Source organism: Nannospalax galili, unplaced genomic scaffold (genome assembly GCF_000622305.1).
Source record: "Nannospalax galili isolate Female #2095 unplaced genomic scaffold, S.galili_v1.0 scaffold207, whole genome shotgun sequence".
Classification (NCBI taxonomy): Eukaryota; Metazoa; Chordata; class Mammalia; order Rodentia; family Spalacidae; genus Nannospalax; species Nannospalax galili.
Window position 1 is genome coordinate 1314146 of NW_008358517.1, and position 18257 is coordinate 1332402.

Below are 18257 nucleotides of genomic sequence, written 5' to 3' on the forward strand. Positions count from 1 at the left end.
GTTGACCCTCTTCTTTGTAGACTGGACACTGGTTCAAGTCCATCTGGTGGGGTCTCCATGGCCTCCTTGATCAAGAGGACAGGTGACTCACCACAGTTACAGGACATTTTGAGAGATGCTCATAGTCCCCTGGAACTTAGCCCACCTACGAGGGCAAGGAGCAAAAACGGTTGTTTATGTCCCTCAGACCAAATTACTATAGGCCTCAAAGTATGGCTGTTAAACACCCAAGAAGGTTAGTTCCACCAGTCTGCTACTTTTAATTATCATGTGCCATGTAGATAAAGCTTGGGCAAAGACCAAACATTGTCAGATAAACCTTGCCTAGATACATATTATATTCCTTGAACTAGTTGTATGTATAATTTGTCGGTAGGCTATTTGATTAATATGGTTTCCTCTGTTTTTTTTTTTTTAAACTAGCCAGGCATTATTTATCTCTCACATTGTCTAACCATTCCACCATGGTTTCCCCATTTAAAGTGCCCCCATTTTTCCCATTTATCCCTTAATAATAGCCTTCTACTATGGTCCCACCTCTCTTGAGCTCCTTCTTTCCCTTTATCCCTTATGTTCCTTGTATAACCTTCCCTCACCCCTCCCCTTAAAATAACCCCATTTCTATTCATATGTAACTTATTAAGCCTATTTCCTACTGTCCTCTTTCAGATTCTTTCTCTTCCTTTACCTCCCTGGTTCCTCTTCATTATCCTGGTTCCTGTAGTTATGTCTGGATATATACTCACTTATAAGAATTTGATGCTAGGATCCGCATATGAGGGAGAACATACATCTTTTTTTTTTTCTGAATCTGTTTTACTTCACTTAGTATAACAGTTTCTAGTTTCATCCATTTACCTGCAAATTTCATGATTTCATCTTTCTTTACTGCTGAGTAAAACTTCATCACATAAAATGATCCACATTTTCATTATCCACTCATCACTTGAGGGACCTTTAGGTTGCTTCCATCTCTTAGCTATTGTGAAAACAGCAGCAACAATCATGGATGTACAAGTGTCTCTGCAATAGTATGAATTCTTTGGGTATATGCCATGGAGTGGTATAACTGGGTCAAATGGTAGGCTCTTTTTTAGTTTTTTAAGATTTCTCCATACTGCTTTTCATAGGGGTTGAACAAGTTTGCAGTTCCACTAGCAGTGAATGAGGGTTCCCCTTTTCCCATTTGGTATCATTTGGTATCATTTGTTCTCTTAATCTTAACCAGTCTGACTGAGGTAAGAAGAAATCTTAAAGTGGTTTTAATTTGTATTTCCCTAATTACTAATCATGTTGGACACCTTTTAGGATGCTTCTGAGCCATCTTTATTTCTTCTTTTTAGAACTCTCTGTTCAGTTCCTTAGCCCATCTTTTAATCGGGTTACTTCCTTTCTGGATACTTTGCTTTTTGAGCTCGTTATATATTCTGGATGTTAGACCTCTGTCAGATGTGTCACTGGTGAAGATGATTTCTTAAGAGTCATACAGAAACAAATAAGCACATTTCACTCTGTGTCCTCATTTCAGTAGTCCAGTTACTAATTAAGTATAACTATTTCAAAGTTATGTGTTCCATATTTTGCTAATATCTTTCATTTTTATATGTAAATAAGCATTTTTGAATTGATTCTGTATGCCTAATCTTGCTGAGTATTTCCCATCAGGAATACATCTGTTATATACACTGTGCTTCTTCAAGAACAAAATGAAATTGTTTCTTATTTTATCATTAAAAATTTGTGTATTTCATGCAATACATTTTAATCATATTCAGACGCCCTCCCCTATCTTCAGTCTCCATAGCCCTCCCACTGGATTTCATGCATTCTGTTGTATATGTTAAAGCCCATCAGGTCAAGTTTGTGTACCTAGATGTCCCTCAGTGTGGGTTCAGACACTGGAGCCTGGTCAAACAATTACTAATAATATATTCTCAAATATATTTCAGTTGCATTCATTTTTCCCAGAGAAAAATCACCTTTTCTTATATGATGTTGCCTTCTTCTGTATTTTATCTGTTCACCTTTCTTCTAAGCGTCAGGCTCTTTAAAATAAACCTTGAATATTTTCATTTTACTGTGGCAGGAAAGCTGCAACGCTATGTGAATAAGGTCACAGTTTCTCATGGTTTCCAGTGTCAGGAATGAGCAAAAGGTTAGTGGTTGAGGTTATGTGACCAAAAGAGTTCATTCAAAGGATAACTGCATTGATCTCTTGGGAGAAACTATTCTTCAAATACATATGTTCGATTTCACAGAAATACTGTTTTATCCTAGGTAGAGATACAGCACTGGAATTCATGCAGATACTCAACTCATTTGCAATTTAAAATCAATTCATGTAGGCTTAAATGATAAAAGGTAGTAAATTTAACATGTTTCTTGTGGAATACCTTCTCTTCTCTATCAAATTATTATTTTGTAAAAATATCTTTAAATATGTGGCACCATGGTATGGCAATACTGCTTATTGATCAAATTTTTCACTAATTATATTTTGACACCATTTTCCCAATTTCTAATTTTAAAAATCAGTAAAGAGTTTAAAACTCTGCAACTTTTTAAATTTTACTTTGTGTAATTTTGTTTTGTGTATTTCATGTGGAACATCTTAATCATCTTTATGCTCCTTTAGCCATTGCACATTCCTATAGGACCCACTGGTTTTCATGCATTCTGTCATTGTGTTAAGGCTTATAGAGTCAAGTTAGTGTACCCAGATGTCCCTCAGTGCAAGTTCATCTACTAAAGTTTCATCAGCCTATCTAGAGTCTCTCCGTTTAATAAGATCAGCTCTTCCTCATCCAGCAGTAATCAGCTGCTGATAGTTCTTCAACTAAGACTGGGTCCTGCTGCCCATTTCCACAGTTCTATAACAGGTTCTTGTTAGCTTGAGTATGCATGGGCCTTGTGTTATGCCATATGTTCATATGAGCAAGATCCCGGGAGCCTGTAAGACTCTATTTCCATATTTTCATGCACCTCTTCCTTGGCTCTTATAATATTTCTGGCCCCTTTTCTGCAGCAGTCCCTGAGCCCTGAGTGGGTGCAGCTTAATACAAGAGTCCTGTCCAGGGACTCACACTCTTCAGGCTCTTATTCTCTATGCTTTGGTCATTTGTGTCGTGTTTTGTTCATTGCCCTCTATTGTATGAGGGAGCTGTGTTGATGTGAATTGAGAGATGCATTGGTGTTCCCTCTACCCCTTGTTCCACTGTTTCCTGAGTCTTAGATGTAGAAGGTCCATTGTAGATTTGCCGCTAAGGGTTGGGAATATTACAGACTCTTAATCTCTGTATGTGAACAGTTGCGGAAATCTGTAATAGTCTCTGTTGCCAAAGAAGCTTCTTTGATGAATGGTGACTGGCATAATTCTCTTTAAATATAAGGATCCATATTTATATACAAAATAAGCAATTACTTTTGTCTAGAAATGTGACAGCCATGGGGTGTTCTCTAAGATCTATGACCTCTCCAGCCTTGTATATTTGTCTATGTTTACATTACCATACATGAGTTCCCTATAAATCCAGTTAGTTAGCTATTGATTATCCCCAAGATAAATGTAGCACCACTGCCCCAATGTAGTTTACTGTGCCAGTCATTATTGTGGTTATTAGGTCTTGAAGTTGGGGTTGGACCATGGATTGATGGATACCCATAGCAGCTTGTGTAGTGGTCTCCAAAGCTCTGTGAACTAATCTTTAGGGAAAATGGTTTCCGGGTCAGTTCCAGATCCATTGCTTAAAAATCTTTGTCCAAAGTATGCCCCATCTTCAGCAATAGGATCTGACCTTAAAGTTCTGGAAGGCAATTAAGGAGTGTGGCAATAGAATGTGTACTTTGGGCACTCTTGAACTACCCTAAGCAACAACACAAAGGGCAGTTTCTCCTGTCTAACACTGTTTCTTGTTATGCAGTCTTGAGTCATATACATTGAATCATGTAGAGATATTGTATGTGTCAGTTTTCGCTAGGTTTTTCAACTAACATTTCCTTTGATTTTTCACTCTAAATAAGCATTATTTATCTCTCTTCTCTCTCTCCCTAACTCTCCCTTCTCCCTCTCCAGTTAACATTCCCCCAGTTTCCCCATTTCACCCTTGATATTACCTGTTTCCTATGGTACCACCCCCTTGAAATCCTTCTTACCATTGACCCCCATAGTTAACTCAAAAACGTTTATACAGGATGATATTACATTTTTTTCAGATTATAGAATTGGTGCCTTTGTGATAAATCTGTTTTTTTTTCTTAAATTTATTGATTAATTTGAACTTTAATTTGTTCTATGATAGTTTTCAAGTTCTACTGTTAAAATATAATGTCAGTAAATGTCCTAACAAAATCCGAAGAAAACGTTATTCTCTCAAGTACATAAAGCAGCCCTGAGGTAGTGAGAATTCTGTTTCCAATTTTCATATTGCAGAGTGGCATGGTAATTCAGAGGGTTGACAAAAGTGTTACCGTGTTTTTAAAATGTACATTGTCTATTGATTTATTTTGAAAAAGTTATTGAATCTCAGAGAAATTGTGAAAAACATCCATATTATGACCATACGAAGAAAATCATAGCCAAGTAAATGACACAGGTAGCATGAAAAATACAGCAGAGAAGAAAATGTAAAGTATTAAATTCTTCGTTATATTCAGAACACATATGTCGTTAGAGAAGAAAACCTTGCTAAGTAATTCCATGTCTATCTTTCAGCTGCACTCCAATTCTGACAAAGGTGATGGGTCTGTCAAGTACATCCTAACTGGAGAAGGGGCTGGGACTATATTTATCATTGACGACACCACCGGTGACATCCACTCTACCAAAAGCCTGGACAGAGAGCAGAAGACCCACTATGTGCTTCATGCCCAGGCTATTGACAGACGGACAAACAAGCCTCTTGAACCTGAATCTGAGTTCATCATCAAAGTGCAAGATATCAATGACAATGCTCCAAAATTCACAGATGGACCGTACATTGTTACTGTGCCTGAAATGTCAGATATGGGTAAGGAAATTATTTTTATAGTGGTAAAATTAGTGTATTGTACTGATAACCCAAAAATCATCTTTAGAAATCAGTTTACAATTTGATTTTTCATATTTGCAGAAATATGAAGAAAGTACAAAATATTTGGTTACTTTTATTGAATAAAATGCATAGATTTTAGTCATTATGTTTTGGAATGAATTTCTTAACATGTGCATATAGGTAATAGTTTGATGATTTCAAGAAAAACCTCATAAATTGGATAACATAGAATTCTTATTTGGCATTATGTTTTACGTTATATATGTCTCAGTATGTTTTTTATTCAATTTGATCTATTTTCATATAATACATCTTGATCGCATTTAGACCCTCTCCTTTATCGTCACCCCCCATTATATCCCCATTGGAGTTAATGTACTCTGTCATATATATCAAAACTTAAGCCATGTTTTTGTCTCCAAAATTTCCTTGGTGAATGTCTGGTCAACCTTTCTAACCTCACTCCCTTAAAGAAAACCACTTTCTCTCTACCAATAGTATTTGCCAATAGCTCCTCAACTAAAGTTGGGGTTTCGTACCATTTCCCCACTTCCAGGCTCGGTATTTGTCTGGTTTGAATTTTTATGCATCTTTTCCATGCTTCCACCATTGCTGCAAGTTCATATAATTAAATTCACAGCCACCTGGAAAACTGTTTTTTGAGGTTATCCACTACCACTGACTTTTACATTGCCTCTTCTTCCTCAGTGGTGCCTGAGCCTTGCTTGGCAATTTTGATATATATGTCGTATCCAGGAACAATAGCTCTTTGGTCGCTTATTCTCTGCAATTTGGCAGGTTTGGCTTTCTGGGTTAATCACTATCTCTTGCATGAGGAAGGTACACTTGTAAGAGTTGAAAGATGAATTAATTTTCTTTCTTCCCCTTGTTTCTTTATGTTCCCTGAGCCTTAGGTGTAGAGGTGAATTGTTGATATAGTATTTTGTGATTGGTGTCTCACAGACAATTATTCTCTGAGTTTGATCAGTTGTAGAACTTTATAAGAATCTCCATCTGTTGCATGAAGAAGTTTTTTTAAATAAGAAATGAGAGGTACATTTTCTCATAAATTAAAGAATACATAGCTAGAATACAGTAAGAAATTATGTTGTGACAAAAGTAGGTTTTTCTCTAGGATCTATGACCTCTCCAGCCATGTGTATTTGGCTATGTTTACAGTATCTAACAAATGAGTTTCCTCCCATTGAGCCAGGCTTATGTCCAATTAAACAGATCTTGATTACTCCTAAAATAAGAGTGCCACTACTGTATCAATGGAAACACTTTCCTGGGCCAGCCATTGCTGTGTTTAGTAGGCTTTAATAGAGGGTTAGGACCATTTATTGGTTTTCTCCCTTAGCAGTATCCTCTGGTGCCATGAGAGCTAGCCTTCATGGAGCAGGTTCCTAGGGTAGTCCCAGCTCAGTTGTTTAAGTCCTGTGTCTGAAGTCTGTCTTCAGCAAAAAGGACATAACTTCAATTTCTGGGAGTCAGTCAAGGACTGTGGCAATAGTTTATGTTGTTTTGGAAATGTCTTAGACTACCCTAACAGCTCAAAGGGAATTTTCTCCTGCCTAGTACTGTGTCTTACATAGCCAGCACACCACACCACACACACACACACACACACACACACACACACACACACACACACAGAGTACCCTAAAAGATATAAGTACAGAAAAGGGCTTTCTAAATCTGACAGCAGGTACTCAGGAATTAAGGTCAGTGAGTGAATGGGACCTCATCAATGAAGTAAAAAGAAGTATGGAAAGCAATATATATATATATATATATATACACACATATATATATATACACACATTGTGTGTACTTGTCAGCAGGCTTCTGGAACTAATACATCTCCCTCTGATTTTTCATACCAGCTAAGCATTGTTTATCTCCCTGCAAAACCCTTCCTTATCCCTCCCCTGTGAAAATACCCCCATTTCCTCATTGACAAAACCTGTCTCCTACTATCCCCTTCTCTGACATGTCTTCTTCCCCCTTTTCTCCATGGTTCCTTTCCATTTTACTGACTCCTCTGGTTACATCAGAATATATACTCACCTCTAAGAATCTGGAACTAAGATGTACTAATGAGGGAGAACATATGTCATTTCTTTTTCTGAGCCTGTGTTATTTCCTTTATAACAGTTTCTAGTTCCAAACATTTACCTGAAATTCTCATCTTTCTCTATTGATACAAGTCTATTGTATAAATGGACCACATTTTCATTATCCATTTATTAGTTGAGGGACATTTAGGTTGTTTCCATTTGTCACCTATTGTGAAAAGGACAACAACAAATACGGCTGTATAAATATCTCTGCTGTAGGATGAGTACCTTGGGTACATGCCAAGGAGTGGTATAGCCAGATCATATGGTAGATTTATTTTAGATTTTAGTACTTCTCCACACTGATTTCAGCAGTGGTTACACTGGTTTGAAATCCCATCAGCAGTGGATGAGGGTTTACTTTTCCCTGAATTCAGGCCTGCATTTGGTATTATTTGTCCTCTTGGTATTAGCCATTCGTACTGGAGTAAGATGAAATCTTAAAGTGGTTTTAATTTCATTTCCCTGATTATTATATTTGTTTACAAATTTTAAAAGCACTTATTAGCGATTTTTTTTCTTTTGTTCAGATCCACAACTCATTTTTCAAACAGGGTCATTTATTTTCTTTTTTGTTTTTTTGAGTTATATGTATATTTTGGTTATTAATGCTCTGTCAGATGTATATTTTGGGAAGATTTTCTCTCTGTGGGCTTCCTCTTCACTCAATTAGTTGTTTCCTTTGGTATACAAAAGCTTTTTACTTCTTTAATGACGTTCCATTCACTCATTGACCTTAATTCCTGAGAATCTGTTGTCAGATTTAGAAAGTCCTTTCCTGCCCTTATATCTTTTAGGGTATTGAATTGGCATTATTTTTGATCATGTAAATTCATATTACCAAATAGATACCAACACATTGAATATGACTTTGAATGGAATATAGACTATATGAAGTCCTAAGCTTCTAACTGCATGCTTTTGTTTTGTTTTTTTTGTTTTTTGTTTTGGAGACAGGGTCTCCCTATATCCCAGCTGGCCTGGATCTCACTTTGTAGGCCAGACTCTCCTTAATATCACAGAGATCTGCCTGCCTTTGCTTCCCTACTGCTAGGATGAAAGCAGTGTGTTCTTACAACCTGCTAGAACACATTTTGGAGTGAAGTTGTTTTTTTTTTTTTTTGCATTTTATTTAAATCTATTTATTGATATTATTCTTAATCAGGATATTGTAATTTCTAATCAAATCTCTCTGTGATTATTTACATGAAACTTCTTTCTGGAAGATGATAGCTTCTTCTGGTTCATTTTTAGAATCCCAGCCCATTTTAGTAATCCTGAGAGCCAGGTAACTCATGAGCTTTTGGGAAAAGCTTAGAAAGCAAAGACAAGATGTATACACACTGAGCCTCAAAGGAGAAAGCAACTCCCAACCATTTCCCTCTGGGTCAAAGAAATCAGAACACAGGAAGCAGTCTTAGTACTCCTCAGCGGATACCAGATTATGAACAAGTTTTTTGGTCTCTAAGGATATTTCAGACTCATTGATGAACTTGGCTCTGTTATTCTTGGTGGGTAAAAAAAAATCTGTGGATAAAACTGACATTTAGTTGAAATAAAAAATAGTTAAATGAGAACAGAGATTTGAAAGACAAATAAATTAATAAATAGATGACACAAGTTATCAGTGATGAATGCTGAAACAGACAGGTGTGTATGCATAAACAGAGTATTGCAAATTGCTCGTTTTGAAACATGAAATGATTCTGTGTAATCTAATAGTCACGAAGCATAGAGGAATCACTCGTAGAATGTAGGTTTGTAATCTGAGAACCCAAAATATTTCAAAGTCTTTTGCAAATTGAAGTGTTGGGGGAATGGAGGAAAGCACATATTCTTTGGTTTTCATACTGAGACGATTATCATTGGGGAATAAAATTTCAATATTCGGAAGCAGTACACAGGATGAAAAAGAGTCGAATATTGTCTCCGTATGAGCATGGTTCTGGGCAGAAGTATATATTACAATAGTACTTTTTGGAAGCCAAAGGTCACATATTAGAAATTGCATTTTATTATTCTGTCTCAGTGTGAGCAGAAATTTTTATTAAAAAACCTAACAGCACACAGCCCACACTGTTTTATGAATATATGGAGAATGATACAAAAATTACTGTGGGAGAGAAGGTTCATTTTCATCTTGTACTTAAGAATGAGGAAAAACACATTAACTATGATCTCAGAAATAAAGCTAATATACTGCAGAGCTGGAAGCATCAAACTGTGGCAGGAGAGAGCCAGCAAGCCTGTGAGTTTACTTTGTAAATAATGGTTTGGAGACACAGTTACAGTCATTCATTTGAAGAGTGTCTGTGATAGTTTAGACACCATAGGAGGCGGGAGAAGTAAGGGGAAGGGGAGCGGGAGAGGGGAGAAGGGAGATGAGGATGAGGAGAATGGGGATGAGGGGATGAAGGAGGAGGAGAAGGAGAAGGAGGATGAAGAGGAGGAGGAGGAGGAAGGGGAGGGGAGGGGAAGGGGAAAGAAGGGGGTGGGAGGAGGAGGAAGAGGAATTATTGAACACCTGGGAAGAAGACCATGTGACTCTAAAGCCTAAATCTTTTATTTATTGGTTTCAGTTATTTAGAGAAAATAATTTTCCAATTGCACTGTAAGAGATTTCAGGGAGAGACCTAATGTAGAACAATTAGAGGATAGTGCTATCGGATGAGATTTCTGCTGATCAAGCAAGCCAGTGTTCTTCAGACTGTCTATTTGCTAGTTCACAAGGGACCACCTTTTCTATAAGCTAATGTTATCCTTCGTCCTTTTTGTCATATATTGCCAGTTATCTAACCAGTAGACATTTTTATCTCTGTATTTATAAGGGAACCACTTTAAACATTTCCATTTAATATTTTATGTGTACATAATTGTGTGTGTGTGTGTGTGTGCACAAGTGCAAACAAGCACATTTACCCACTTGCAGAGCTTAAAGGACAATATGCAGGAGTTGGTTTTCTCCTTCTACCACATGGGTTCTGTGGATGAAATTCAAGTTGTCAGCCCAAGAACTGCTTTTGTTCAGAGCAATACGTGCAGGTCAAACATTTCCTTCCCCTACTTGATTTCACCTACTGGTGACTGTGTAACTTGAGTCCAGTCATACCATGTTCATGGTGATCAATGGCTTTATAATTAGGACTACACTGATTTCCTAACAGAAGGTCTGACTGGGACACATTTCTGATGACCTTTGGTGCTGCCTGCATTGTAGAAGAGTATGGACATGTAGCACCTCTTTGCAACTTTAAATTAATAGCCTCTAGTTTCTCCAGCCTGGGCTTGCCAATCATAGTACATTTCTTAGAAAACATTTCTCTAATTAAGGCTTTGATTTAGACTTCAAATGTTATGAAACTTAATTGGATATTTGCTTTGTGTATATATGTGAGTGTATATATGTGTGTGATTGTGCTTGTCTGTGTTTAATCAAGTTTATGTTTGTATGCGTGAACCTGGGTCAGCCAGTTTTCCTGCTTGTTGTTCCACAGGTACCAGGTACCATCCTCCTGATTTCTTGAATCAGGGTGTATCACTGACTCAGTCTTTGGCAGTTAAGTCAAGGTACTGGCCAGCAAATCCGAGGTATTTGTCTACTTCCATCTTACCAGTTCTGGGAATACAAACACACGCCACAATGCCCAGTTTTTATTTGGTTGCTATATATGGAGCTCAGGTCCTTACGCTTGCAAAACAAACTTGGCTATGTACCCAGCTCCTCAAAATAAATATTTTCAAGGTTTTAATGTGGGCATGTTAGCTAAGGAAATGCATCCAGTGCTGAATCCAAAGGAATGGTGAAAAAACTTGCTTTTTCCAGATTCTTGCTTCTTCCTAGACGCAGTGATGCCTGTGTCTTTTAAGTATCTGATTTGATGTTGATGCAAGAAACAATCCATTCCCTTCCATTGGCCCACAAATGAATTATGATGTCAGGCGGTATGCCATAGTAGGAAGTTTTCCTTTCTGCTTGAATGTAGCTAACAGCTTATTTCAAATGTTTAAACCATGTTTGCCATCAACTAAAGAATCATTTGTACCCGTAAAATTCAAATCAATGGATTAAAGATGCTTGTTCTTTTTTTGAATGTAGACTCTGTTCTGCAAAACGTTCTGAATTAGTCATAAAACAGGAAGGAGGATTTTCCTGAGCCTGTGACTAGATCACTATAGCAACTCTGGAAATCATCAAGCAGACAACTCAAAGAGTACTTGTTGAGCACTTACTATGTCTCAGGCATCTCATGCCATTTACAGTGATGCATTCTTGGTCATCTTTATCGTGATGTCAACATGATGATTACTTTTGGTTCACAAAGAATGAAATTGGAATATTGAATTTCATGATTTGTCTAAAGAAATCACTTGGCTCTAAGAAATGAATGAAAAATGTTTTAATCTAGGTATATCCTTAGCTTTTAAGTTCCCATTTTATGAATGTAATTTAAAAATTAGTTAGATATTAGTTAATTTTGGAACAATTTCTGTAGAAAAGTTTAAGAAACATAATACCAGCAGCAATGTAACATGGAATTGATCTGAATTCATCTTACTTGAGTAAAGGTGAGTCACCTTTTTGACCGCTAAATTATACTTCACTTATTATGTTCTTTGGCATATTTTATAGTTATCTACTGAAAAAAGAATAATTCAACTAAGGCTGTCTAGAAGAAGAGAACTATTTATATATAAAAGACTATGCATAAAATTTATATATCAAAGAATGTACATAATGTCTCAGGTTTACTATCATCCCCTTTTCACCCTCACACTCCCATTAACCTCCCTTCTCCCTACAAGTTATGTTCCATATTCATGATCTTGTTCTGTGACCCACTGGTACCTGTTAGGGCTTACCAGTGGGTACACAAGTCAAGGAATTGACTGCCTCTCACTCAAACTCCATCAGTAGCCAATAGTTCCACAGAGAAGAGTAGGGCCCTGGCAGCCCCTCCCCAATATATGATTGATTGCTGGTAAGACTTGTCTTGTGCAAGCTCAGTGTTGGAAGCCACAGATGTCTTGAGATCGTGAGAGCAATGACTGTGCAATGCCCAGAGGACTTTATTTCACAGCTCTTTTCCCTATCTACTGACTCCTACATTTTTCCTGCTTCATCTCCCACTATGCTCCCTGAGCCTCAAAGGGAGTACTATAAATGTCCTATTCAGGGGAGACTACTTGGCTGTAATTTATTCTAAGAACCCAGAACTCGGGATAGCCATGAGTCTCTGTGTTTACAACCTATGATTGCAAAGTGAAGCTTTTCTAATTAAATCTAAGAGTGACATTTGTCTATAGGTATAAACACAAATATTTAGAAAGTATACTCCTAGGGCCTAATACCTTCTCACCCCTAGAATTTTGTCAATATCAGACATGAATTCCCTCCTGTGGATTGGACCTGGAAATCCAATCAGGATTGGCTAATTACCCCCATGAGAGTCATGCCCTTATTGAAATGGCAGTCACCACTTGCCTGGCAAGTAGGTATTGTTCCTGGGGTTGGTAACTGGATAAAGCTGTTGATGCCTTTTATTCCTTATCATACTGTTTACCTATGAAAGCTACCCATCAGGGAGGAAATTTGCAGCTCAATTTAGCTTGATTCATTTATGCTTTGCAGTGAAGATGCACGGTGCCTTTAGCAATAGGGTCTTTTTGAATTCTGATGACAACCAAGAGTAATTTTGAGAGCACCTATTGTTTGGGGGAGCTACTGGGAATTTCTGAACAACAACGCAAGGAGACATCCCACGCATGGCATTGGAATTTTTGTTTAGTCACCCTTGTGTTTTAGGAACAGCAATATTCTTCCATACCTGATATCTTATTTTAAATTATAAGAATACTTATTTTTCATGGACCCATCATTTTGGTTAACTTTTCTGCCATTCAAAATTGCTTTCAACAATGAAATGTTCAATGTAGAGCTGAACACACTAAAACCAATCCTGCAGAAATACTCACACAGTCATACAAAGATATATAGAGATTCATAGCCATTGAAATATTGTTTATAATAGTGAAAATTGCAAGCAGGACAACATACACAAATTTTCACAACTTAAAGAGTCCTTTATTCTATAGAGTAGTGCTATGTTTCATAATATTCACAAACATTCACAAAAAATCATCTTTGTCTCTGGGATCTCAGGGCCATGTGATCCCTATGCCCTATGGACAAAACCTACGTGATACATTCTAAAAGCATGATTGCCTGTGGGCTCTGTTTTTACATCACAGCTAAGCTTTGAGATCTGCCACCGGCCAGCAGCCAGCCAGCTGTCTGAGCACCTGGTTCGCTATGATGGAGACTTTACCAGGTTCCTTCACTTTTTCAGAGCTTCAACATCTGTCCTTAGACACCGCCTCCCTGCCCCCATGCAATTGAAGCTGATTGATTGGGTGGGAGGAGTGATTGTCTTGGAGGACATGCTTATCCAACACACACACACACACACACACACACACACACACACATACACACATACACACACACACAAGCACACACACACAAACATTCTGATGAAACGAGTTACTTCTAAAAACTGGGCAATAGTTTCATCTTGTAGGAAATAAATTCATATCCCTTTATTAAAGACTACATGCATATATTATTTATAAAATGCTGGCAAGAACTTGAGTCTATGTGTACTAACAAAAAGTTCTTAATAGTAAACTTGATTTAACCAGGCACTGTTTTTGCCTAAATAAACATAACAATTTGAGTAGTGCTAACAAAAATTTCCTCTGCACGTGATGATTGATAACATCATATACTCATGCTGTACTCATTTTTTGATCTTTGAGCCATCCACTTATCGAAGAAAAAATTACTTATATATCTATCCACTCAATTCTTTTTAGAAAATGAGAACATAAAAGCATTCTATGAGGTGAGAGTGGTGAATGTGAGCCCATTTTAAAATGGTGGCTAACACAAGGCCACAATCCTTGAACACACTGAGGCATATAAACAGAAATTTCAATATGTTTGATATGTCCAAAAATAGAAAAAACATGGAGTTGGACAGGAAGCACAGTCTGTGGATTAGAGATGGTATCTCAATGAATTATTCACAATGCATAATTTCATCAGTTAGAAAAGAATAAACATAAGGTGATGTTTCACACAGAAGATCAAATGAGAAGAAATACTCCTTTCTTCCCTATTAGATTTCATTCCATTTAGTACTGTGTGTATAAGTGTGTGTGTGTGTATGTGTTTATGAGTATTAAACAAAACCATTATGTTAATAACAGACTCTCCCTACTTCTTTACAATGTATGCTATTAGAATAGGCTATGAAAGTAATATCATAAATTTTCTGCAACTGTACATCCCCAGTGGGAAAAGTATAATGTGATTATCAATTTATCAATAGTTAATAATCTGCAGAAATGATTTGTAACATGCTTGATTGCTTAATGTAGATAGAAAAATGAACATATGTAATTATTCTGAAACGTGCTCACATGTTTTTCATTGGTTTGATTAAAATAATTAGATTTCAAATATTATTATATGTTATGCTGATGTCTTTCAAAGTTCCAAGTTCTGACCTTTTGGGTTTTACTTGGACATTGTAGGGCTTCAAGTTCTTTTTCTGGGCTCTACTCTGTGGAAATCAGTAACATCCCCTACTCTGTAACCAAAACCTTGTGTCTCTAGACATTGCTGCATGTCCTTGTGAGGAGAACTGAATCATTTTCAGTTCTCAGTTGAGAAATGCTGCCCAAGAAGCAATCAAGATATAGTAAAGGAGAAAAGTAGAAGCAAGAGTAGGAAAATATAGTTATACAGTTCATCATCAGTTCCAAAGGGAATCTCGCACTGCTACAAGGCTCAAGCCATGTATTTAATGAACAAAAATTGTCCTCTATGGATACATTAACATATTTTGTGTTAAATAAAAATTACCAGACTCAAATGCATAGAAGTACACACTAAGGAAAATATGAAGAAAAATTAGTTTTTTATAGAAAAAAAGAATGATTTGAGATTTAAAGTGACACTTGCTTAAAAGAATTTTCATGTGTTTTATTACCTACATTTAGAAGAATATTCCTTGAATTATGCAGGCTAAATTAATTTACTAACTGCCGTATGTGTTTGCGTGTGTGTCTGTGTGTGTATGTGTGCGTGTGGGGGGTGTGGGTGTTGGATTTTTTTCTTTAATGCTATTCATCATCTTCCCTGTGTTGAAGAATGTCTTAATTCATTTCTGTTGTCACATTAAATCCACATGGTGACTAGCAATATACTTATTGAGAGCTTGTAGGACTGAAGAGTCAGTTTTATGCTTTACAATAGTCTAGGCTCCAAGAAAGTGAATAGTGTCCCACAAAAGTCACATTAATTCCCTCAGACAGTGGTTCCCTAGTGACCTCATTATATCCCACTAAAAAATCAACTCCTGAATGCCCCCTCATGCCTCAGTATGATGGCACTGGGATCCCTGAGGGACATACCCTAACCAGAGCAAAAATTAACAGCAATGATATTTTCTACCTTCTATCAATTATTTAAAAATAATTTTTCATGTTCCAATAATAAAAGACCAATTTATTATGACCCAAATTATTTATGTAATTTATTAATTGTACAACAATTTCAGCACTGACACAAATATTTGACATAATCAATGCTAAAGCTTTTCATGATAATCATATTCACCAACACAGACAATATCTATTTTTGCAATTCAAGACAAATGAACAGATGAAATGAAAGTAGGATGAATAAAATATTTTATTCTTACATAAGTAACATATTTAGTCATCATACCAGTTGTAGAAATCATTATTAATCTACTCTCTCTATACATATATAAATATACATAATCATGAGTGTCTTGTTTACAAACTTTAGTTTCTATGGAACACACAAACTTATTCCAGCAAGTACAGAATAATTTACTTTGTTTATGATCTTTAAAATCACAGAGTCCCTTTTTTTTTCCCAGGTAACAAAATTTATTTATAATGAAATTTTTGTCTTCATGAGTCCCCTCCAGTCTCAAACGCCCAGGGCCTCTTTTTTCTTTGTTGCAGAGCAACACTGAACATCAGCTGTGCTGACTTTACTGCACTGCTTGTTAGGACACTGATTTAGATCTGCCCAAACATCCTGGGAGCTTCACTTGGACACTTGCCAGGATTCTAAATGCCATTTTCAAATAGTCTCCCTGGGGGCATAATCCTGTGGATGAAATCATTTAAGTAACACGAAGCAGGTACCCAATCAAGCACTCTAGTTTGCACATGAGGACTCATATATGAAGCAACTAAAGAACTGTCAAATGAACAAAACTGTCAAAGTTTTGTAACTTTCTTCTTTCTTCTGAGAACTTTTCTATAGTGTCAGTTAGCTTTTATATTGTAGCAAAACAGACTAGGAGTTAATCACTGTGTTTTAGTTATTTTTGCAGTGTCCAAATACCCTGTAAAAGAAATTCAAGGTAGGGTTTACTTTGTCTCACAGTTTGAGGTGAGACAGCCCATCATGTTGATGAGGGCCTGGCAGCAGGAGCAGGAGGGATCTGATCCCAGGGTGCTCACACTCAAGAAGTAGAGTAGGGGCCAGAATTGGGAACTAAGGCTGGCTATGGATACTTAGGGCCTATTCCCACTGACCCACTTCTCCCAACAAGGCTTCACCACCTCAGGGTTCCACAAGCTTATAAAATAGCACTGATCAGGAACATTTCGTTTTCATTTTCTTTCCTTCTGTCTTGTTTTTTTTTTTTTTTTTTTTTTTTTTTTATTAATCCGTGCTCCTCCCAGGGTGTTTCAGCTTTGCAAGGAAGCATGGCAGCAGACAGCCAGAGCAGGAAGCTGATCATGAACAGGAGTTGGAGCAAGGCTGCAAACTCTTAAAGCCCATCCCGGGGATGTACTTCCTCCAGCTAGGCTTCATGTCCCAAAGGCTCCATAATTTCCCCAGACAGCACCACCAAACAGGGACCAGGTGTTCAAATACGTGAACATGTTGGGGATGTTTCTTATTCAAACCACTACACCAATAGTCAGCAGTTTTCCTTTCTTTTTCCTTTTTATTCAGTCAACGACCCCAGCCCTTGGGATGGTGCCACCCTCAGTCAGGATATGTCTTCTCTCCTCAACACTTTGGGAGGGGGACAACCTTGGTAGAAACACCACCCATGGCAGAAACACCCTAAGGTGTGTCTCCCTAGTGCCCTAGGTGTTTCTTTCTTTTTTTTTCTTATTATTACAAAGAGAGACAAATTTAAAGTATTTTTCCAGAAATAACATTACGTGTTCAAACAATATCAGTAGCCCAAAGCAATATCAAATTTGTTTACTAGTGGCTCTGTGGACAGGGCTGATAGGTGTGCTCACATACAACTGGGTTGTAATTTCTAGAAGTTCATATTTATGCCTTGCTCATACATATTGCATTTTGAAGATTTAGTTGCCTTGTTTGAGGTATCAACTGAGGCCTTGATTGTGATCCTAGGACTTTGTCTCCATTAGCTGTGGCCCGATTCTCTGTGTGTGTTCTCAGGGTAGTGTTTCCAGGCTCTGATACAGAAAATTCAGGAATTAAAACAAAACAAAAACCCTGTAGCATCTGCAAATAAAGATATTACCAACAGAATGGCAAATAAAGCCTTTCCCAGATGGAAGGGAATATTTAATGAACACTCAGAAATTTTATTACTTCATCAGTTTGATAATTTTTGTCATCTCCTCACTTGAAACAAGACATTAAATACTTGCTGGTAAATACATGACCTCCCTTTCTGCAAAGAGTTACATATTGGAAAAAAAGGTTTTATAAGAATAAAAAAATAGAATCTCTTAATATGTGCAACACATTTTTTACTTATCTGGTAAATTTTGTTATAGTTCTATTTGGTAATGATATATTTTTATTTTCTTATGTATGATTACACTCATTTGTTGCAAATTCAAGAAGTATCAAATTATCCAACACCATTTTTCATTCAAATGTTGATATGAATCAGTAGATTTAATCATATGGAACAGTAGCTTTTTAAATTTTTTCTTTTGCTCTTTTTGGAAGTATACTAGAGCTGAAATTCTCCAATAAAATAAACAATTAAATAAAATAAAC

The 18257-nt window shown here is 36.9% G+C and overlaps 1 protein-coding gene across 5 annotated transcripts in view; it reads left to right on the top strand.

Moving 5' to 3' along the window:
* Cdh18 (cadherin 18) overlaps window positions 1-18257 on the top strand; it is an 814309-nt gene that overhangs the window by 513075 nt on the left and 282977 nt on the right. For all 5 annotated transcript variants that reach the window (XM_017795255.1, XM_017795257.2, XM_017795256.1 and 2 more), the window contains exon 3: window positions 4712-5006. In XM_017795255.1, coding sequence (XP_017650744.1) covers window positions 4712-5006 — 295 coding nt within the window. The remainder of the gene's footprint in view (window positions 1-4711; window positions 5007-18257) is intronic.